Genomic DNA, 23,684 nt, shown 5'->3' with positions numbered 1-23,684 from the left:
AGCAGCAGTGCATAGCACACGCTTCTTGATTAGACCGGGGTTCGAGCCCGTCGCCACCAAATATGGAGGATGCGGAAAGGTCATGGAATGACCACCACATATCCCGGAGCAATATGGCCTTAGTTGCTAATGCTCCTAAAAACCAAAACAACAAACAACAACAACAACAGCTGTTATTATGTAAACAGTTCCAAAGTGTAACTTACTCTCCAAATGAGTAATAAGTGGCAAAACCACTATACTGTCACAGAGAAAAGTACTATACAAGGTATTACATGTTATACATTGTTATACAAGGTATAACAAGGCTGTTGCAATAAAATAAATATAATGAAATATTTTGTTTGAACACACTGTTCATTACATTTCTTCAAGCACAGAAACATTTCGGGAAGTCATCTTCTGTAAGTCATTTTAACACTGGTCCTTTTTTTTTTTTTTTTTTGAATGTCTTCAATGGACTGAAATGGGTTCCTTAATTACACTTTTCAGTTGAGAAAAAATAAAAAAAAGTCACAAAAAAAAACCACATTAATGTATGGTGAGTAGGGTGCATGTTCACACACGGGGATTTGTTTTTTGGCCAGAAACTGAACAGACAGAGAGCATCGTGTGCTGCAGTATTGTCTGGATGGAGCATCTAACTGTCCTTCCACAATTCAGTTCTCTAATTTTTTTATGCAGTCTTATCAGAACTTCAGTATAGTATGTTTGATCAACAGTCTGATTTGGTGGGACATATTCAGCCATAAGAATTCCTTTAATATCAGAAAAACAAGAAGCATGGTTTTCACTTCTGATTTTGGCATTCTTGCTTTTTTTGGGGGGGGGGGGGTCTGAGAAATTGTTTTCATTGCATTAATTGTCTAACTGTCTTTAGTTTCTGGGTCATACGGGGCCAACTTTTGTTGCAAGTAATTACAGTACTGAGAATATCTGGACATTTTTCATTTTTTTCAAAACATCTTCACAAACTTGGAGTCTTCTCATTCTTTCATCTTCATTTATGGCACCATCTTGGCGCAAACACACACACACACACACACACCCTACCTGGTTCACATTTTCATCAGTTTTCATGGATATTTTTCATCATCATCATCATTTATTAATCATCATCACTCATCATTTTCCACATTCTCTCTTCCTTCTAAAAATTTTTTATACCATTCAAACACGTGAGCTCTTGACATAGTACCTTCCCCATAGACCCATAACTTTCAGTTGGTGTTTTCTTTAGTTTTGTTAAAAATTTGAGGTGGATTTGTTTCTTCCTCTAGCTTCCAAGATAACTTCTTTGAATGCTTCCCATGTTGAATTTGCTGTCGGTAACATCATCAGTTGGTCCCACTGTACAGAATTTAAATACTGTCTCAGACCATCGTAGTCGCTGATGTAGAAAACAATCATCCAGTAAATCCACAAAAGCCTTGCTAGTGTGTGAGTGACCAACCCAGAAAATTCTAGTCAATATCTGGGAAATTAAAATCCACCATTATAAGAATCTGTGATTTACTGGCCCACTCTATTTCCCTGTACAGTTTCTTATTATACTCATCAGAGTCATTAGGCCTATAGCACACTCGTACTCCGAACTTTGATCTCCCAATGCTTATGTCGCACCAAACTGACTCAACACTGCACTGTCCAGTGATGTCGACTGGCTTCACTTCCTAGGATTTTATGTGTTTCTTAACTAACAGCATAACCCCTCCTCCCTTCCTATCCTGTCTATCCTTTCTGTACACATTGTACTCCCCAAATTCCAGTTCTGCATTCCTTATATCTGTGTGACCCCACGTCTCTGTTATCCCAATAATATCTGCCTTTGATGTTTTGAGCAATACCTGAAATTTATCAAATTTATTTACCAAACTCCTACCATTAAGTGTACACCAAGTATACATGCACCTGTTCCTATTCTTAGCTACCCTAACACAACCCATGTGTTTACTTGTACCGCAACGATTCCCAGAAATACCTCTGAAATACCCTGCATCTTGTTTTCCAGGCTGAAGCTCATTCCAATAGAAGCAGTGGAAGAATCACTTTCACCTCTGCCAGTGGCTACTGTTAAAATATATTAGTCCTTGTATGCCCCCAAGCTAGCAGTTTTCCAACCCACCTAACACTGCCTCGATAGCATCATCAAATATTCTTGTACCCTTTCTATTTAAGTGTATCCCATCCCTGTAGAAGCAGTCTCTCCTGTTAACAAGTACAGACCAGGCTGAAAAAAATTCTGCACAATCTTTCCAGGGCCGAATTTATCGACAAGATTCTCATCATATACACCCTCCTATCGTGTCTGGGCAGAATTGCAGACACTTTCAAATTCAACCCTAATTCACAGCTTTTTTTCAACAGTGACCTGTACTTGTTAAGTAATTCTGCCAGTCTCCTACTCTTAATATCATTAGTGCCAACGTGTGCAACTATATCACCTTTTGTGCCCTTAAAAGATGATATCCGCTCTACAACGTCATCAACATTTGCCCCTGGCAGACATACCCTGGTCCTGTTCCATCTATCCTTTTTACAAAGCATGTTTCCCGTTTCCTTGACAATAGAGTCACCAACAACTACTAGTTCCTTCGGGACCAGCGCATTCTGCCTTGGGGGTTGTCTCTGTGTCACGTGATGCCCAAGTGCACGCTCTGGCGTTGATGTGGGCAGCTGAGAGCTTGATGGGCCCCTCAATTTAGTTTCTTCGAGGGCATCCACCCTGTCCATCAAGCTCTCATATAGGCCCATAACAACGCTGAGTTGTTGCCTGATTTCGTTACACTCCTTGCATCGCACACACACAAAGACATCTCTCATGGCAATATCATGTCCCGTACCTGATTGTCCACAAACATTACGCAAGCAGTGCATTTTAAAAGGCTGTGATTCAGAGGGCAACTGTCCCCCCTCAGTTCTCCCCTGAGCCACAGCACTTCCATTAGCTTGAGCCTTTTGCTTTGCTGCTCTGGTCTGAGTCACGATTTCGATTTAATTTCAATAAAATTTAAATTTCAGTACAAAATTATAACCCTAAACTTGTATCCCAACACAGTTATAACGCTATATATAAATTTTTCAGTATCGAGTATTATCTAAGAGTTCCATTTATATAATTTCCCTATCAAGTTATGTATTAATTAATTATGTTACGTTTGTAATCTAAGTTGTTATATGTACTTAGTTAAAAAGTACAATTTAATTGACAATGAAGTTTAACAAGATTAATAGATTTTACTGATTGATCGACAATATTATATTATATACTATACTATACTAAGCTTAAGCTATCTAGTTCGGGATATAACGTTGTGTATAACAATGGCGGCAAGTTACGAACAGTAAACCTACGGACACTTAAGTATTAATTAACTTCCAAATCTCCCTGTCTCAATTCAGAATAAGCAAACGATCCTGACTAGGTCCATAAGCTACTTATAGAAAATAATTTGATGTAAAAAATGGTCAATAAAGCGTCTAAATATGGCTAAAAAAACTTCTCGTTCAGCGGAGCTACAACTTGTAACATGTGGAGGATATCGGAAACATGGTGTCACTCAGACATGTGATGCAGAATTTGAATATGGGGAGTACAATGTTTAGAGAAAGAATAGACAGGAAGGGGGAAGGAGATCATGCTCTTTGTTAAGAAATATATTAAATGTAAAGCAGTGCATCCAGTCGATATGGGTGGACATTGCAATGTTCAGTCAGTTTGGTGTGACATAAGTACAGGGAAAACAAAAATGACAATAGTAGTTTGTTATAGGCCTAATGACAGTGAAGAGTATAACAAACAACTATACAAAGAAATAGGGTGGGCCAGTAAATCAAAATGTCTTATAATGGGGGATTTTAACTTTTCAAATTTGTAGATTGAAAAGTTAAAATTTGTAGACTGGAACTTGTAGATTGGTCACTCACACACTAGCAAGACTTTTGTGGATTAATTGGATGACTGTGTTGTACAGTAGTATGTTAGAGAAGGTTATTGTTATTTTTGGTTTTTAGGAGCATTAGCAACTAAGGCCATATTGCTCCAGGATATGCGGTGGTCATTCCTTGACCTTTCCGCATCCACCATATTTGGTGGTGATGGGCTCGAACCCCGGTCTAATCAAGAAGCATGTGCTACGCACTGCTGCTCCTTCCCACCTGGCTACGGAGGCGCCTTGTTAGAGAAGAAAAAGAGGAAGCAATATTCTTGATCTGATTAGCAGCAGCAATTTTTCATGCATTAAGAACCTGTTGGTAAAAGGCCATCTGAATGGCCGTGAACACAGTGTGCTGAAGTGAGACTTATTAGCCATTAGCATTAGCAAAGGCACATGATGCAAGAAAGCAAGCTTATATAGCATCAGCCAAAAAAAAAAAAAAAAAAATCCCAACAGATGGAAGTTTGTTCCAGCAAACAACAACCCCACTGGCTAAAGGCAAACTTGCGCTCATCTGTCCTACAACTGTCTTTCCTCAGTCTGAATTTATGCCCTCTCAGGCGATTATTCTGAGCAAGAAGAACAATCCCATTAGCATTGAGCATGCTCAAACCATTCAAAGCTTTACACACCTCAATCAGATCACCTCGCAGGTGCCTAGTCTCCAGACACTGTAATTTGCAAAACTTAAGCCTTTCTTCGTAAGAGCAACCTTTTGTTCCATTCACTAATCTTGTTACCCCTCTCAATACTCATTCCAACAGCGCTACATCCTTCTTAAAGTGATGCATCCAGATATGTATACAATACTCAAGGTTTGGCCTGACCATTGCCTTATACAAGAGGATAAATGCAACAGGATCTAGAAAAGTTTAGCAGATGGGCTGAGAGGTGGCAAATGAAGTTCAACAATGACAAATGTAAAGTACTACATATGGGAAGCAGTAAAGCAAGAGTAATATATGAACTCTGTGGTACTACACTGACAGTGGTAGAGAACAAAAAAAAAACTTGGGGGTAATTGTGCAGGCAGATATGAAGTTTTCTGAGCAGTGCAGACGGTCTGCAAGAGTAGCTCATGGTGTCTTGTCAATGATGTACAGGAATTTTTCTAGCAGGAATAAGGAGGTGATTATCCATTTTTATAAGGCAATGGTCAGGCCACACCTTGAGTGCTGTATACAGGTCTGGAGGCCTCATTTCAAGAAGGATATAGAGCTGCTGGAACGAGTACAGAGAAGGGCAACAAGATTAGTGAATGGAAGAAAGGGTTGCTCTTACGAAGAAAGGCTTAAGTTTTGCAAATTACAGTGTCTGGGGACTAGGCACCTGCGAGGTGATCTGATTGAGGGGTATAAAGCGTTGAATGGTTTGAGCATGCTCAATGCTGATGGGATTTTTTATCTTGCTCAGAATAATCACCTGAGAGGACATAAATTCAAATTGAGGAAAGACAGATGTAGGATAGATGTGTGGAAGTTTGCCTTTAGCCAGCGGGTAGTTGGTTGGTGGAAGAGACGTCCATCCTTTGTTGTTGAAGTTGATAGCCTAAATAAATTTAAGGCTGAGCTGGACAGGTATTTGGATTGAAAGGAGGGGTGAAATGGGAGCGTTTTTTTTTTTTTTTTTTTTTTGGCTGATTCTGCATAAGCTTGCTTTCTTGCATCATATTCCTCTACTAATGCTAATGATAATCACCTCCTTACCCCTGCTAGAAAAATTCCTGTATATCATTGGCAAGACACCATGAGTTACTCTTGCAGACCGTCTGCACTGCTCGGAAAATTTCATATCAGCCTGCAAAATTACCCCCAGGTCCTTTTCACTCTCTACCACTGTCAGTGTAATAACACACAGTTGATACATTACTGTGGGGTTACTGCTCCCATATGCAGTACTTTACATTTGTCAATGTTATGTTAAACTTCTGTTGCCACCTCTCGGCCCATATGCTCAACTTTTCTAGATACTGTTGCAGCACTGTACTGTCATTTGTGTCATTAACAACCCTGCCGGCCTTCGCATCGTCTGCAAACTTGAACATTAAGCCTGATATACCATCATCAATATCATTAATAAATACAGATTATTAATTATTGAAGAATAACTACTGTCAAAACTAAAAGGAAGGGTTTTTGCTTCTGCAAGGGTGACTGTAGTGGTCTCAGACAGTTTTTAAATTGCATACAGTGGGACTGTCTAATGATGTTGCCAGCAGAAAATGCTAGAGGGGAAGCATTCAGGCAAGTAATCATAGAAGTTTCATACCAACGAAGAAATACCACTTCAGACTTAGACAAAAATAGTTGTGAGATGAAGTGATAAGACTTGTGGCTGAGAAGAAAAATGCATGGATGCATATAAATTATGAGGTAACTCAGAAATACACAAGGGAGTTTAGGCAAACAAAGGCAGATTATGAGAAGTCTCCGTCAAAAAATGCAAAGAAATGCAGCAAAGACTTTTATTTATGTTAACGGTAGAAGGAAGGAGTTGGATCACATTGGTCCATTTGACGATAATAGTTTAATTGTTGATGAACCTGCACAGCTTAGATGCTAACAAACTGAATAGGTATTTTGCATCTGAATAGGAATTTTGCATGCATTAATGCACGAGTAGTTCTTTATTGAGGGGTAGTAGTAGTAGTAGTAGTAGTGGCACATGATGCAAGAAAGCAAGTGTAGGAGCTTATGCAGCATCAGCCAAAAAAAAAAAAAAAATCACACCATTCCCTCCAAATGCCTGTCCAGTTCCTCCTTAAATTTATTTAACCTATCAACTTCTACAACGACAGATGGAAGTTTGTTCCAGCAATTAACCACCCGCTGGCTAAAGGCAAATTTCCGCACATCTATTCTACATCTGTCCTTTCTTAATTTGAACTTATGTCCCCGTAGGTTGGTAATCTGAACAAGTGGAAGGATCCCATCAGAATTCAGCGTGCTCAACCCATTCAAGGCCTTATAGACCTCAATCAGATCACCGCGCAGGTGCCTAGTCTCCAGCCACTGCAATTTGCAGAACTTAAGCCTCTCTTGGTAAGAGAATCCCTTCATTCCCCTCACCAATCGTGTTGCTCTTCTCTGTACACGCTCAAGCAAATCTACATCCTTCCTAAAATGAGGCCTCCAGACCTGTACGCAGTACTCAAGGCGTGGCCTGACCATTGCCTTATACAGAGGGACAATCACCTCCTTTTCCCTGCTAGCAAAATTCCTATATATCATTGACAAAACCCCATGACCCGCCCTAGCAGCCTGTCTACACTGCTCAGAAAACTTCATATCTGCCTGCACAATTACTCCCAGGTCTTTTTCATTTTCTACCACCTTAAGTGTAGTACCACACAGTTGGTACGTTTCTCTGGGGTTACTTCTACCCATATGCAGTACTTTGCATTTGTCAAGGTTGAACTTCAGTTGCCACTTCTTAGCCCATCTGCCCAAATTATCTAGATCCTGTTGCAGTAGCACACTGCCATTACTGTCATTAACAACCCTGCCAACCTTTGTGTCATCTGCAAACTTCAACATTAAGCCTGATATACTTTCATCAATATCATTGATAAATACACAAAACAACAGTGGACCCAACACCGAACCCTGTGGGACTCCACTAATAACATTAGTCCACGAAGAGCAGCACCCATTGATTACCACCCTCTGTCTTCTCCCACTTAACCATCCTTTTATCCATTGTAGCAACTTACCCTTAATACCATTCTGCTCCAATTTGTACAGTAGTCTTCCATGCGCAACAGTGTCAAAAGCTTTCCTGAAATCCAAGTATATGATATCAAAATTATTTTTTGCATCCAGTTCCTTTGTGACCACATCATAATAACCAATCAAATTTGTTAGACAAGACTTTCCCTTAACAAACCCATGCTGTGTTTGAATTATTGCTGCAGTCTTGTCTAGATGATCCTGCAATGCATCTTTAACCAGCGACTCCATTATTTTACCCGGAACAGAAGTTAAACTAACTGGTCTGTAATTACTCGTGTCACCCTTCGATCCACCTTTGTGAATTGGGGACACATTTGCACATCTCCAGTCCGTGGGAACCTCCCCTGAGTCCAAGGATGCTCTCATAATTATGGCTAAGGGTTTGCTTAGTTGCTTTGCCGCCTCCTTTAAAATAACTGGATAGATCCCATCCACCCCAGGTGCCTTTCTTATGTTTAACTTCAACAATTTCTCCTCCACTTTGCTCTCAGTTATTACAAAATCATTAAGCACACTGCTACAATTTGATAACCTTCTTCCATTTTCAAATTGTAATAATTCCTCACGTGTGAATGTAGATGCAAAATACTCATTCAGTTTGTTTGCTATCTGAGCAGGATCATCAACAGTCGAACCATCGATGTCAAGTGGACCAATCATATTCAGCCCCTTCCTTTTAGAGTTTATATAAGTAAAGAAATCCTTGCTGTTATTCTTAGCATCTTTTGCCAAAGATTTCTCGTAATCCGCCTTCGCCTGCCGAACCTCCTTTGTGACCTGATTACAGACTAGCTTATATCTGCCACAGGCTTCTGCGTCACCTGATAATTTATATGCATCCCAAGCATTTTTCTTCTCTGTCACGAGTCTCATTAGTTCATTTGATAACCATTTAGGCCTAAACCTTGAACGATATTTCTTAATCGGTATATAAAGTTTAGTCGCTTCCACGATTAATTCTTTGAATGCTTCCCACTTAGAATTTACTGTTTGTAACATCGTCAGTTGATCCCACTGTACAGGGTATTCCAGAAGTTTATCAGAATCTGGCAGAGAGCTAAATGATTTTGTGGTAACCGAGAAGAAAGTGGAAGAGGAATTTTTGAAGTTCAACATAAAAAGGCACTGGGGGTTGTGGTATCTGTCCACTTATTTTAAGGGAGGCAGCAAAGGTAAGCAAACTGTTAGGCATAATTATGAGACCATCTTTGGATTCAAGAGAGGTCCCTATGGGACTGTAGATGTTTAAATGTATCCCAAATTTGCAAAGGGGTATCAGAGGGTGACATAAGTAATTACAGATCAGTTAGTTTAACTGCTATTCCAAGGAAATTACTGATATCTCTGATTAAAAAAGTAATGCAGGATCATCTAGTCAGGAATGCAATTATATTGCAGTCAGAGCATGGGTTTGTTAAGGGAAAATCCTGTCTGACTAACTGATTGGATATATATAAAACAACAAAAAAAAAAAACCGAGAATTAGGGTTGAATTTGAAAGTCACCGGCCTCCGTAGTCGAGTGGTCAGCATCGGGAGTGCAGTAGCACATGCTCTTTGAGTAGACCGGGGTTCAAGCCCCTGAATGCTGAATACGGTCGATCTGCCAACCCACACTGGACCAGCGTGGCAGATTATGGTCCATTTCCCTCAGCATAAATTGATGAGGAGGCTTCCATCCTGCAGTGGGTTGATAATGACTGCACTTTACCTTTTTTTTTTTTTTTTTTTTTTTGAAAGTGTCTGCAATTCTGCCCAGGCACGATAGAAGGGAGTATATGATGAGAGCCCTGGAAAGATTGTGCAAGGCTCAAGCGGTAGAATTATTTTCAGCCTGGTCTGTACTTCTTAACAGGAGAGACTGCTTCTACAGGGATGGGATACACTTAAATAGAAAGGGCGCAACAATATTTGCATGCTATTGAGGCAGTGTTAAGTGGGTCCGAAAACTGCTAGCTTGGGGGGGATACAAGGACTAATAGATTAACAGCAGCCACTGGCAGAGGTGAAAGTGATTCTTCCACTGCTTCTATTGGAATGAGCTTCAGCCTGGAAAACAAGATGCAGGGTATTTCAGAGACTGCTGGGAGTCATTGTGGTACAAATAAACACATGGGTTGTTTTAGGGTAGCTAAGAATAGGAACAGGTGCATGTATACTTGCGTGTACACCAATGTTAGGAGTTTGGTAAATAAAGTTGATGAATTTGAGGTATTGCTCAAAGCATCAAAGGCGGATATTGTTGGGATATCAGAGACGTGGTGTCACACAGATATAAGGAATGCAGAACTGGAATTTGGGGAGTACAATGTGTACAGGAAGGATAGACAGGATGGGAAGGGAGGAGGGGTTATGCTATTAGTTAAGAAACACAAAAAATCCAAGGAAGTGAAGCCAGTCGACATCGCTGGATAGTGCAATATAGAGTCAGTTTGGTGTGACATAAGCATTAGGAGATCAAAATTGAGAGTAGGAGTGTACTATAGGCCTAATGACTCTGATGAGTATAATAAGAAACTGTACATAGAAACAGAGTGGGCCAGTAAATCAGAGAGTCTTATAATGGGGGATTTTAATTTCCCAGATATTGACTGGAATTTGTGGGTTCGGGAGGCAACTAGAGGGAGTAATACTCTTGATCTGATTATCAGTAGTGATTCTTCATGCCTTTAAGAATCTGCAGATGAAGGAACCACCGAACGGGCTAACAGAGTGGGTAAAGTGCTTGCTTGTCAACCCAAAGGTCGCAGGTTCGAATCCTGCCTCTGGCTTGGATCAGAGTAGAAAATGAAAAAAAAACCTTGGGAGGTGCAATATGGCCACAGAAGCTGATGCGCCAACAACTAACAAAAAAAAAAAAAATAATAAATAAATAAAGGAACCACTAGGTGGCAGTGATCATAGTGTGTTGAAGTAGGATTTACTCAAAGAGGTAACTACCATCAGGGGTAAAGAGAAGGGTTTTTGCTTTTGCAAAGTCGACTATGTTGGTCTGAGGTAGTATTTAAATTCTATATGGTGGGACGAACTGATGATGTTACCAATAGCAAATTCAAAATGGGAGGCATTCAAAGAATTTATCTTGGAAGCAACTAGGCTTTACATACCAACTAAGAAATATTGTTCAAGGTTTAGGCCTAAATGGATGTCAGATGAACTAATGAGACATATGGCAGAGAAGAAAAATGCATGGAATACATATAAATGAATGGGTGACATGGAAGCCTATGATAGATATAAGCTTGTCTGTAACTAGGAGATTAGGCAGGCAAAGGCAGATTATGAGAAATTCTTGACAAAGGATGCAAAGAAAAACAGAAAAGAGTTCTTTACCCGTGTAAACACTAGAAGGAAAGGGATGAATCAGATTGGTCCACTGCATATTGATGGTTCAACTGTTGATGATCCTGCTCAGGTGGCTAACAAACTAAATGAGTATTTTGCTTCTACCTTTCACACACAAGAAGTTATTCAGGGAGGAGAATGCCAGAGGTGAGTTAAACTCTGGCAGTGAGCTGGATGATTTTATAATAACTGAGAGGAAAAAGGAGGAGAAATTGTTCAAGATAAACATAAAAAAGGCTCCCAGGGTGGATGGGATCTATCCAGTTATATTAAAGGTGGCAGCAAAGGAAGTAAGCAAACCCTTAGCCATAATTATGAGAGCTTCTTTGGACTCAGGGGAGGTACCCATGGACTGGAGATGTGCAAATGTGACACCAGTTCACAAAGGAGGATCAAAGGGTGACACAAGTAATTATAGACCTGTTAGTTTAACTTCTGTTCCAGGAAAATTAATGGAGGCACCGATTAAAGAAGCACTGCAGGATCATCTAGACAAGACTTCAGTTATAGCTCGGACACAGCATTGCTTTGTTAAGGGAAAGTCTTACCTGACAAATTTGATTGGATGCTATGATGCAGTCACAAAAGAACTAGATGCAGGGAATAACTTTGATATTATATATTTGGATCTTAGAAAGGCTTTTGGTACTGTTGCACATCGAAGACTGCTGAACAAATTGGAGCAGTGTGGCATTGGAGGCAAATTGCTGCTATGGATAAAGGGATGGTTGAGGGGCAGAAGACGGAGAGTGGTAATCAACGGACACTGCTCATCGTGGACTAATGTTATTAGTGGAGTCCCTCAGGGTTCAGTGTTGGGTCCATTGTTGCTTTCTGTATTTATAAATGATATTGATGATGGTTTATCAAGCTTAATGTCCAAGTTTGCAGACAATACAAAGGTTGGCAGGGTTGTTAAGGACACTACTGACAGTACGCTGCTGCAACAGGATCTAGAAAAGTTGAGCAGATGTGCTGAGAGGTGGCAAATCAAGTTTAACATTGACAAATGAAGTTTAATATTGACAAATGTAAAGTACTACATATGGGAAACAGTAACCCCAATGTAACATATCAACTCTTTGGGACTACACTGACAGTGCTAGAGAATGAAAAGGACCTGGGGGTACTTGTTCAGGCAGATATGAAGTTCTCTAAGCAGTGCAGACGGTCTGCAAGTGTAGCTCATGGTGTCTTTTCAATGATATACATGAATTTTTCTAGCAGGGATAAGGAGGTGATAATCCTCTTGTATAAGGCAATGGCTAGGCCACACCTTAAGTAGATGTGGCCTGGCCATTGAAGAATGATGTAGAGGAAGGATGTAAAGGAAGGATGGCCATTTTAAGAAGGATGTAGAGCTTTTGGAATGAGCAGAGAAGGGCAACAAGATTAGTAAATGGAACAAAGGGTTGCTCTTATGAAGAAAGGCTTAAGTTTTGCAAATTGCAGTGTCTGGAGACTAGACACCTGCGAGGTGATCTGATTGAGGTGTATAAAGCCTTGAATGGTTTGAGCAAGCTCAATGCTGACGGGTTCTTCCTCTTGCTTAGAATAATCACCTGAGAGGCCATAAATTCAAATTGAGGAAAGAGAAATGTAGGATAGATGTGCGGAAGTTTGCCTTTAACCAGCTGGTAATTGGTTGGTGGAACAGACTTCCATCCTTTGTTGTGGAAGTTGATAGCCTAAATAAATTTAAGGTTGAGCTGGACAGGCATTTGGAATGAACAGATGGGTGGAATGGGAGTGTTTTTGTTTTTTTTTTTTTTATTGGCTGATTCTTCATAAGCTTGCTTTCTTGCATTATATGCCTCTACTAATGCTAATGCTGATAATTCAGTAACAAAGGATTCAATGCAGAAAATAGTTTTGATATCATATATTTCAGGAAAGCTTTCAATCCTGTGGCAAGGCTGCTGTAAAAATTGGAGCATTGTGGCATTAAGGGCAAGTTACTGCTCTCAATGGAAGATGTTTGAGTCAGAGAGGGTTAATTAATGGACATTGCTCTTCATGGACTAATGTTATTAGTGGCATTCCTCCAGGGCTCAGTGCTAGGCCCGTTGTTGTTTTCTGTATTTATTAATGATATTGATGAAGATATATCAGGTTTAAAGTCTAAGTGTGCAGATGGTACAAAAGTTTGCAGGTTGGTTAATGACAATAATCAGTGTAAACTTCTGCAGCAAGGTCTAAACAAATTAGGATGATAGGCTGAGAAATGGCAGTTGATGTTTAACATTGATAAATGAAAGGTACTGCATATGGGTCACAGTAATTCCAGATTAATATACCAAGTGTGTGGTACAACACTCAGGGCAGTGGAAATTGAAAAAGGGCCTGGGGATATTTATGCAGTCAGATAAATTTCTCTGAGCAGGGTAGATAGGCTGCCAGGATAGCTCATGGAGTTTTGTCTATAATATAAGGAACTTTGCTAGCAAGGCAAGGAGTGATTATTCCATTGTATAAGGCAGTGGTTCGAACACATCTTGATATTGCATATAGGTGTGGAGGCATCATTTTAGGAATGATATAGATCTGCTGGAATGGGTGCAGAGAATGGCAATGAGATTAGTGAAAGGAATGAAAGGGTGGTCTTACCAAGGCAGTCTTCAGTTCTGCAAATTTCAGTGTCTTCAGTTAAGGCTTTGAATGTATTGAGTAAGCTCAATGCCGAATGCATTTGCCCTCTTGCTCAAACTACATACATGAGGATTATAATTTCAAATTGAGGAAAGATAGTTGTTGGATAGATGTGAGGAGATTTGATTTCAGCCAGCAGTCGTTGACTGATGGAACAAACTTCCATCTGATGTTGTGGAGCTGGGAAATTTGAATAAATTTAAGAATTACACAAAAAAAAAAAAAACCACTTTAACTTAAGCCTCAGGTTGCAAGAGAATTAGACAATGAACAAGTTAGTGAAAACGTATCATAATAGTATTCAGCAAACTCTGAATTAACAAAAACAGCATCGTTTTAGTCAAATCTCATATTGTGAATGCCTTCACAATGAGTTGCCATGATATTGCACTGCTTCAAATAAGTAATGCTTCGCCAAAGGAGAAGACTATTGTTACTTATTCTCAGTGGATACTACCACCCAGACGGCACCGTTTTGTGGCTATTTGGCCCTTCTTCAGTGCGTGGATAGGTACCCTGGTGATGCAATGATGACAAAACAGTTGTGAAGTATACCTCCACAATATGAGAGATGCCTGATGGTGTGTGAAGTGAATTTAGACTGAAACACTTTAAGGGCTTAAGCCTCAGGCTGCAAGAGAATTAGACAATGAACAAGTTAGTGCAAACGCATCATATCAGTACACAGCAAACTCTGAAGTAGCAAAAACGGCATCGTTTTAGTTAATTCTCATATTGTGAATACCTTCACAATGAGTTGCCATGATATTGCATTACTTCGAATAAGTAACGCTTCACCAAAGTAGAAGACTATTGTCACTTACACTCAGACAGCACCATTTTGGGGCTATTTGGCCCTTCTTTGGTGTGTGGGTAGCTACCCTGGCAATGTAGTGATGACAAAACAGTTTTGTCATCATTGTGAAATACTTTACAATTGAAGTATTTCGCAACAAAACAGTTGGGAAATACTTCACAAATGTTTTGTCATCATTGCATCACCAGGGTGCCTAACCACCCACCGAAGAAGGGTAAAATAGCTTCGAAACGGTACCATCAGGGTGGTGGTATTCGCCGAGAATAAGTTACAGTAGTCTTCGCCTATGGTGAAACATTACTTATTCGAAGTAATGTTTCACCGAAGTAATGTTTCACCAAATTCGAACACCACTAACTTGTATGTTGTCTAATTCTCTTGCAGCCTGAGGCTTAAGCCCTTAAAGTGTTTCAGTCTAAATTCACTTTATACACCATCAGGCATTTTTCATATTGTGGAGTTATACTTCAGAGGCGCCTCCATAGCCAGGTGGGCAGGAACGGCAGTGCGTAGCACACGCTTCTTGATTAGACCGGGGTTCGAGCCCGTGACCACCAAATATGGAGGATGCGGAAAGGTCAGGGAATGACCACCGCATATCTCTGGAGCAATATGGCCTTAGTTGCTAATGCTCCTAAAAACCAAAATAACAACAACAACAACAACAACAATATCCTTCAGAACTGTTTTGTCATCATTGCATCAGCAAAGGGCCAAATAACCCCGAAATGGTACCATCAGAGTGGTGGTATCTGCTGAGAATAAGTTACAATAATCTTCTTCTTTGGTGAAGCGTAACTTATTGGAAGTAGTACAATATCATGGCAACTCGTGAAGGTATTCACAATATGAGATAGGTGCCTCCGTAGCCAGGTGGGCAGGAGCAGCAGTGTGTAGCACATGCTTCTTGATTAGACCAGGGTTCAAGCCCGTGACCACCAAATACAGAGGATGGGGAAAGGTCAGGGAATGACCACTGCATATCTCAAGAGCAATATGGCCTTAGTTGCTAATGCTCCTAAAAACCAAATAACAACAACAATATGAGATTTAACTAAAACGATGCTGTTTTTGCTAATTCAGAGTTTGCTACCTACTAATATGATGCATTTGCACTAACTTGTACGTTGAACTAGACAAATTATTGGAAGGGGTCAGCAAGTGATATGGCAGTTTTTTTTTTTTAATTGTTTTTGACTGTTTTATAAGCTTGCTTCCTTGAATCACAAGCCACTGATAAAAATAATAATAAAAAATAATAATAATTAATAATAATAATATTGTGTTATTTCATGTTTCATTCCTTGTCAGTAAAAGTTTTAAAATATAAAATATATAAAAAGTTGATACTTTATTTGAGAATTATGAAATACTCTGTCTTTACTGAAATTTGTTGTTTTTAGATGACAAACACTACTTCCAGCTAGGGCAAAGTTATAATAATGATAATGGTGTATATTCTGCTGTTTTGGAAACATCATCCACTTCTGTTGACAGAGAAGATCCTGATATTCTTAACAATGGAGGTTTATATGTATTCCAGATTAAGGTGAGACAAATATATCAAAAAATTAAAATGGTTATTTTTTACATCACTTAATGCATGTTTAGTTATTGTATATAGTTATGCAAAATAATTATCTAATTATATAATGAAATTAATGATTCCTAAAAAAAATAATGATCCATTGTTCATAAAATATACATTTTTAATTCAGTAATAATGAATTATGGCTCTGCTGTTAGCTGTTTATATTATTAATATTAATTATCAAACATTTATGATTTAGATAAATATCAGCTTTGTTAAGTGTTTAACACTTAACACTTTGTTAAGGCACAAAAGGTGATATTGTTGTACACGTTAGAACTAATGACATTAAGAGTAAAAGATCTGCAGATTAACTCAACAAATACAGGTCAATGTTGAAAAAAAGTCTCAAGTTAGGTTTTAATGTGAAAATGTCTGCAATTCTGACCAGACATGATAGGAGGGAGTATATGATGAGAGCCTTTTCGATCAATTCGGCCGTGGAGAGATTGTGCAAGGCTCAAGGGATAGAATTTTTTTCAGCCTGGTTTGTGCTTGTTTACAGGAAAGACTGCTTCTATAGGGATGGGGTACACGTAAATAGGAAGGGTGCAAGGATATTTCCTGATGCTATCGAGGCGGTGTTAGGTGGGTTGGAAAACTGCTAGCTTAGGGGGGATACATAGACTAAAAGGTTAACAGTGGTCACAGGCAGAAGCAAAAGTGATTCTTGCACTGTTTCTATTAGAATGAGCAGCAGCCTGGAAAGCAAGGTAATGGAGATTTCCAGGACTGCTGGGAGTCATAGTGGAACAAGTAAATACATGGGCTGTGTTACGATAACTAAGAGTAGGAACAGGTGCATGTATACTTGCATGTACACCAATGCTAGGAGTATAGTGAATAAAATTTGATGAGCTTGAAGTGCTAGTCAAGACATCAAAGGGAGATATTGTTGGAATATCAGAGACATGGTGTCACAAAGATATAAGCAGTGCAGGATTGGAATTTGGGGAGTACAATGAGGCCGACCGGGCTAGCCGAGTGGGTAAAGTACCTGCCCGGCAACCCAAAGGTCGTGGGTTCGATTCCCGCCTTGGGCTTGGATCAAAGTACTGCAAAAAGAAAAAAACCTTGGGAGGTGCAATATGGCCACAGAAGCCGATGCGCCAACAACTACCAAATCAAAAAAAAAAAAAAAAAGAGTACAATGTGTACAGAAAGGATAGACAGGACAGGAAGGGAGGAGGGGCTATGCTGTTAGTTAAGAAAGGCATAAAATCTAAGGAAGTGCATCCAATTGATGTTGGTAGCAATGCAATGTTGAGTCTGTTTGATGTAACATAAGCACTGGGAAAAGTAAAATGAGAGTAGGTGTTATAGGCCTAATGAATCTGATGAGTATAACTAGCAATTGTGCAGAGAAATAGTGGGCCAGTAAATCAGAATATCATATAATGTGGGATTTTAACTTTCTAGATACTGACTGGAACTTGTGGGTTCGTCACTTGCACACTAGCAAATCTTTTGTAGATTTATTGGATGACTGTTTTCTACAGCAGCATGTTTGAGAGGCAACCAGAGGGAGTAATACTCTTGATCTGATTATCAGCAGTGATTATTCATGCATTAAGAATTTTCAGATAAAAGAACCACTGGGTGACACTGATCATACTGTACTGATGTGGGAATTACTTAAAGATGTAACTACCATCAAGGCTAGATGTAACTACCAACAAGCATCAAGGCTTTTGCTTTCATAAGAGGTGACTACAGGGGTCTAAGACAGTGTTTAAATTCTGTACAGTGGGATCAACTGATGATGTTACCAACATTGAATTCTAAATGGGGAGCTTTCAGGGACTTAATTTTGGAGGCCACTAGGCTTTTCAATCCAACTAAGAAACACTGTTCGAGATTTAGGCCTAAATGGATGTGAGATGAATTAATGAGGCTCATGGCAGAGAAGAAAAATGTATGGGATGCATATAAAGTATCAGGAGAGACAGAAACCTATGGCAGATATAAACTAGTCTGTAATCAAGTCACAAAGGAAGTCTGTAATCAAGTCACAAAGGCAAAAGCAGATTACAAGAAATCTTTGGCAAATGATGCAAAGAAAAACAGCAGTGAGTTCTTTACTTATGTAAACTCTAGAAGAAAAGGAATGAATCAGATTGGCCACATAACATAGATGGGTCGGCTATTGATGATCATGCTCAGATAGCTTATATACAAAATGAGTATTTTGCGTCTACATTCACACATAAAGAGTTATTCAATGAGGGGAATTCCAGAAGTTTATCAAACTCTAACAGGAAGCTAAGTGATTTTGTAATAATTGAGAGCAAAGTGGAGGAGAAATTTTGGAAGTTAAACATTAGGAAAGCACCTGGGATGATGGGATCTATCCAGTTATATTAAAAGAGGAAGCAAAGGAAGTAAGAAAACCTTTAGCCATAATTATTAGCATTTGCATTAGTAGAGGCATATGATGCAAGAAAACAAGCTTATGCAGCATCAGCCAAAAAAACGCTCCCATTTCACCCCTCCATTTGTTCCAAATACCTGTCCACCTCAGCCTTAAATTTATTTAGGCTATCAACTTCCACAACAAAGGATGAAAGTCTGTTCCACCAACCAACTACCCACTGGCTAAAGGTAAACTTCCGCACATCTATCCTACATCTGTCATTCCTCAATTTGAATTTATGATCTCTCAGGTGATTATTCTGAAAGAGGAAGAATCTCATTAGCATTGAGCATGCTCAAACCATTCAGGCCTTTATACACCTCAATCAGATCACCTCGCAGGTGCCTAGTCTTCAGACACTGCAATTTGCAAAACTTAAGCCTTTCTTCGTAAGAGCAACCTTTTGTTCCATTCTCTAATCTTGTTGCCCTTCTCTGTACTCATCCCAAGAGCTCTACATCCTTCTTAAAATGAGGCTTCCAGACTCAAGGTGTGGCCTGACCATTGCCTTATACAAGGTGATAACCACCTCCTTATCCCTGCTAGAAAAAGTCCTGTATATCATTGACAAGACACCATGAGCTACTCTTGCAGACCATCTGCACTGCTCAGAAAACTTCATATTTGCCTGCGCAATAACCCCCAGGTCATTTTTATTCTCTACCACTGTCATTGTAGTACCAGTGTTGATACATTATTCTGGGTTTACTGCTTCCCATATGTAGTACTTCACATTTGTCAATGTTAAACTTCATTTACTACCTCTCAGCCCATGTGCGCAACTTTTCTAGATCCTGTTGCAGCAGCATACAGTCATTAGTGTCCTTAACAACCCCGCCAACCTTCATATCGTCTGCCAACTTCAACATTAAGCTTGATATACCATCATCAATATCATTTATAAATATAGAAAACAAGAATGGACCCAACATTGAACCCTGAGGAACTCCATTAATAACATTAGTCCACAATGAGCAGTGTCCATTGATTACCACTCTCTGTCTTCTCCCCTCAACCATCCCTTTATCCATAGCAGCAATTTGCCTCCAATGCCACACTGCTCCAATTTGTTCAGCAGTCTTCCATGTGCAACACTATCAAAAGCCTTTCTAAGATCCAAATATATGATATTAAAGTTATTCCCTGCATCCAGTTCCTTTGTGACCACATCATAGTATCCAATCAAATTGGTGAGGCAAGACTTTCCCTTAACAAAACCATGCTGTGTCCGAGCTATAACGGAAGTCTTGTATAGATGATCCTGCAGTGCTTCTTTAACCAGTACCTCCATTAATTTCCCTCGAACTGAAGTTAAACTAACAGGTCTGTAATTACTGTCCCCCTTTGATCCTCCTTTGTGAATTGGGATCACATATGCACATCTCCAGTTCATGGGTACCTCCCCTGATTCCAAGGAAGCTCTCATAATTATGGCTAAGGGTTTGCTTACTTCCTTTACTACCTCCTTTAATATAACTGGATAGATCCCATCCACCCCAGGTGCCTTTCTTATGTTAATTTTCATTTACTTCACTGCCAGATTTGAATGCACCTCTGGCATTCCCCTTCCTGAATAACTGCTCATGTGTAAATGTTGATGCAAAATACTCATTCAATTTGTTAGCTGCCAGAGCAGGATCATCACAGTTGAACCATCAATATGAAGTGGTCTAATCTGATGCATCTCCTTCCTTGTAAAATTTACATAAGTAAAGAACTGTTTGCTATTTTTCTTTGCATCCTTTGCCAAAGATTTCTCATAATCTGCCTTTGCTTGCCTAACCTCATTTGTGACTTGATTATAGATCACCTTATATCTACTAAAGGCTTCTGTGTCACCTTTTAATTTATATATATCCCATGAATTTTTTTTTTTTTCTGCCACATATCTCATTAGTTCATTTGACATCCATTTAGGCCAAAACCTTGAACAATATTTCTTAGTTGGTATGAAAAGCCCTAGTAGCTTCGAAGATTAATTCTTTGAATGCTTCCCATTTAGAATTTGCTGTTTGTTAAATTCACCAGTTATTTCCACTGTATAAAATTTAAAAGCTGTCTCAGATCACTGTAGTCATCTGTATGAAAGCAAAAACCCTTCCCTTTACCTTTGATGGTAGTTACCTCTTTGACTAAATACAACATCAGCACACTGTGATCATTGCCACCTGGTGATTTCTTTATCTGTAGATTCTTAATGCATGAAGAATCACTACTGATAATCAGATCAAGAGCATTACTCCCTATGGTTGCCTCCCAAACATGCTGCTGTAGAAAACAATCATCCAATAAATCCACAACAGCCTTGCTAGTGATTGAGTGACAAACACGCAAGTTCTAGTCAATATCTGGGAAATTAAAATCCCCCATTATAAGACAATTTGATTTATTGGCCCACTTTATTTCTCTGTACTTCTTTCTCTGTTCTTTATACTCATCAGAGTCATTAGGCCTGTAACACTTTCCTACTCCCAATTTTGCTTTCCCAGTGCTTATGTTACACCAAACACTGCACTGTCCACTCATGTCAACTCTCTGCGCTTCCTTAGATTTTATGTGTCTCTTCACTAATAGCATAACCCCTCCTCCCCTTTGCTATCCTGTCTATTCTTTCTGTACACATTGTACTCCCCAAATTCCAATATTCTGCATTATTTATATGTGTGACACCATGTCTTTGATATCACAACAGTATCTGTCTTTGAGGTTTTGGCTAACACCTCAAATTCATCAAATTTATTTACTAAACTGCTAGCATTGCATTGGTGTACATTCAGGTATACACGCACCTGTTCTTATTAACACTCGCACATCCCATGTATTTACTTGTTCTGCGATGACTCCCAGCAGTTGCTGAAATCTCCTGCACCTTGTTTTCCAGGCTACTGCTTATTCCAATAGAAGTAGTTCAAGAATCACTATTACCTCTGCCACTGGCTACTGTTAATCTATTAGTCCATGTATCCCCCCCCCACGCTAGCAGTTTTCTGACCCACCTAACACTGCCCCAATAGCATCAGCAAATATTCTTCAACACCCTTTCTATTTAGGTGTATCCCATCCCTGTAGAAGCAGTTTTTGTAACTGCTTCTTTGGAACTGATATTTGGAATTCTGTCAGTAAAAGTATGTTGTGGATGGAGTTTGGCAGACTGTTAAGTGGAAATGTGCATCACTAAGATTGGAGCTGAGACCACATGTATTTGTAAAATGAACAAGGAAGTGTTTGGGAGGTCAAAATCTTTTCACAGTAAGTTTGTTCTATTAGTTTTATTTTCATGATATATTCAGTATTAAGAAAAGGTGGGGAGTACATGGTGATGAAGTAATTAAATTTTTGGATGTGGCAAGACTACACCCAGCTCCTTGACATAATGTGGCCTCAACAATGTTTTCAGTGGACTTGCTCCACTCACTATCTGGCAGAATAGAAGCCGAGAGATTATACACTAGCTGATCCGAAAGCCTCCTAGAGGGTTACTGATGGGTTCGGTCCAGTGGACCATCTAGCAGATGACCTGGGGACACCATTTTGCCTTTTAAATGTAAGGAAGATTGGATCTTGCCATGGTGTCCATCATAACCTCAAAAGACATCAGTCATATTGCATGATGGAAGAGATGGTGGGGAGGTTGCTGGAGCTTTGCTCTGGAGACTAAACATGGGTTCCCCCACTTAAAGCCTCCATTAAGCAAAGTGGTGGTATTGAACTTTTTGATTAGTGTCATCTACCAGCTAATATTGCCTGGTGATGCAGAATGTGGCATTCTTCCAAGTGGCGTGGATGTCACACCTCGACCCCTGCTCACATTGGTTCATACCTATGTGGTCACCTTCAGTATAATAGATACCGTACTTAAAGACTTAATGTTGGAGTTATATCCAAGATTACTAATGGCCCCACCATCATGAAGGTGTAAGCGGAGGATTTGGCTGTCACAGAATGACCAGACTTTGCCAAATTTTTGGTCCACGTGACTTGATTATCACCTGAATATCAGTTAATGTTTTAGACTTACATATAGCAAGCCCAGCTTGACATGCCTGAGAATATGTCTGTAACAGTCTCAAGGACCAACCAAATTTTGTAAGCTTTATTCACTTTTGGCTTCAACAGTTTGTCTACCACTTTTCTCTTGCTTAGAATTTAGTCATTTAGTTCCCATTTAGAATTTGATATGCTTCTGATATCCACACCCCTCAAGCTTCTTTCCACATGAATGTAATACAAGATATTTATTGTTTGTTTGTTATTTGGTTTTTAGGGGCATTAGCAACTAAGGTCATATTGCTGCGTGAATATGCAGTGGTCATTCCCTGACCTTTCCGCATCCTCCGTATTTGGTGGTGACGGGCTCGAACCCCGGTCTAATCAAGAAGCGTGTGTTGCGCACTGCTGCTCCTTCCCACCTGGCTACGGAGGCGCCATTTATTTATTCATTGATTTTGTGAGCCTGAACAAAATAATCAGTAGCTATGAACCCTGCCAAAACTAAGATGATGGTGTTTAAAAACCGACTCGACTTACGAAGGCCTCCCCAGGTCAAAATCAACGGAACCCAGCTAACCTTCGTAGAACAGACAAAAGTCCTGGGAGTAGTAATAGACAACCGTCTGTCTTTCTTCCCCCATCTACAGCATCTGAGTTCCAAGACCAAAAAGTTCTCCGCCGCAATTATACGGATCTCAAGAAGTGAGTGGGGACTATCAAAACGAACCCTTCTTCTTTATTATAAAGCTGTCTTTCTCCCAATAGTAACCTATGCTGCCGGGGTCTGGTTTCACAGAGTTCCCATCATTAAGATGAAAGAAAAGCTAAACTCTATACAAAGAGCTATGTTACTGGCGACCCATCGAATCTGCCGTACAGTCTCTACAGCAGCTCTCCAAGTTATAGCAGGCACCCTCCCTCTCGACCTTTACACAATCTACAAGGGGCTCTGCTATCGAATTAAAAAAGGTATTCCGGCAACGATCCTGGATATAGAACTCTCACTAACTACAGATATAAAGCAGGAGAAATCTCGATGTCTCAATAAACTCTTCGTATGGCAGACCAGATGGGATTCTTCTACTGTAGGGGTTGTAACTCGGAGTTTTCTTCCGGAGGTAACCTTCGCAACCACTAAAAATAACGCCCGATGGTTCTCCCTCAGCCTCGAATCATCCTTTCTCATTACTGGACACGGTTCTCTAAATGAG

The 23,684-nt window shown here is 39.7% G+C and overlaps 1 protein-coding gene across 6 annotated transcripts in view; it reads left to right on the top strand.

The window, feature by feature from the left end:
• Cad74A (cadherin 74A) overlaps positions 1-23,684 on the top strand; it is a 748,720-nt gene that overhangs the window by 230,369 nt on the left and 494,667 nt on the right. For all 6 annotated transcript variants that reach the window (XR_016546733.1, XM_090369392.1, XM_090369388.1 and 3 more), the window contains one exon: positions 15,883-16,028. Coding sequence is in view for 5 of the 6 variants with exons in the window: in XM_090369392.1 (XP_090225518.1) it covers positions 15,883-16,028 (146 nt within the window). In the remaining variant the exon portion in view is untranslated. The remainder of the gene's footprint in view (positions 1-15,882; positions 16,029-23,684) is intronic.

This window comes from Mastigoproctus giganteus, chromosome 3 (genome assembly GCF_048544385.1).
Source record: "Mastigoproctus giganteus isolate SK-2022 chromosome 3, ASM4854438v1, whole genome shotgun sequence".
NCBI classification, from domain to species: Eukaryota; Metazoa; Arthropoda; class Arachnida; order Uropygi; family Thelyphonidae; genus Mastigoproctus; species Mastigoproctus giganteus.
Note: the sequence above shows the minus strand (reverse complement) of the source record. Positions and strands in the feature narration are given on the sequence as shown.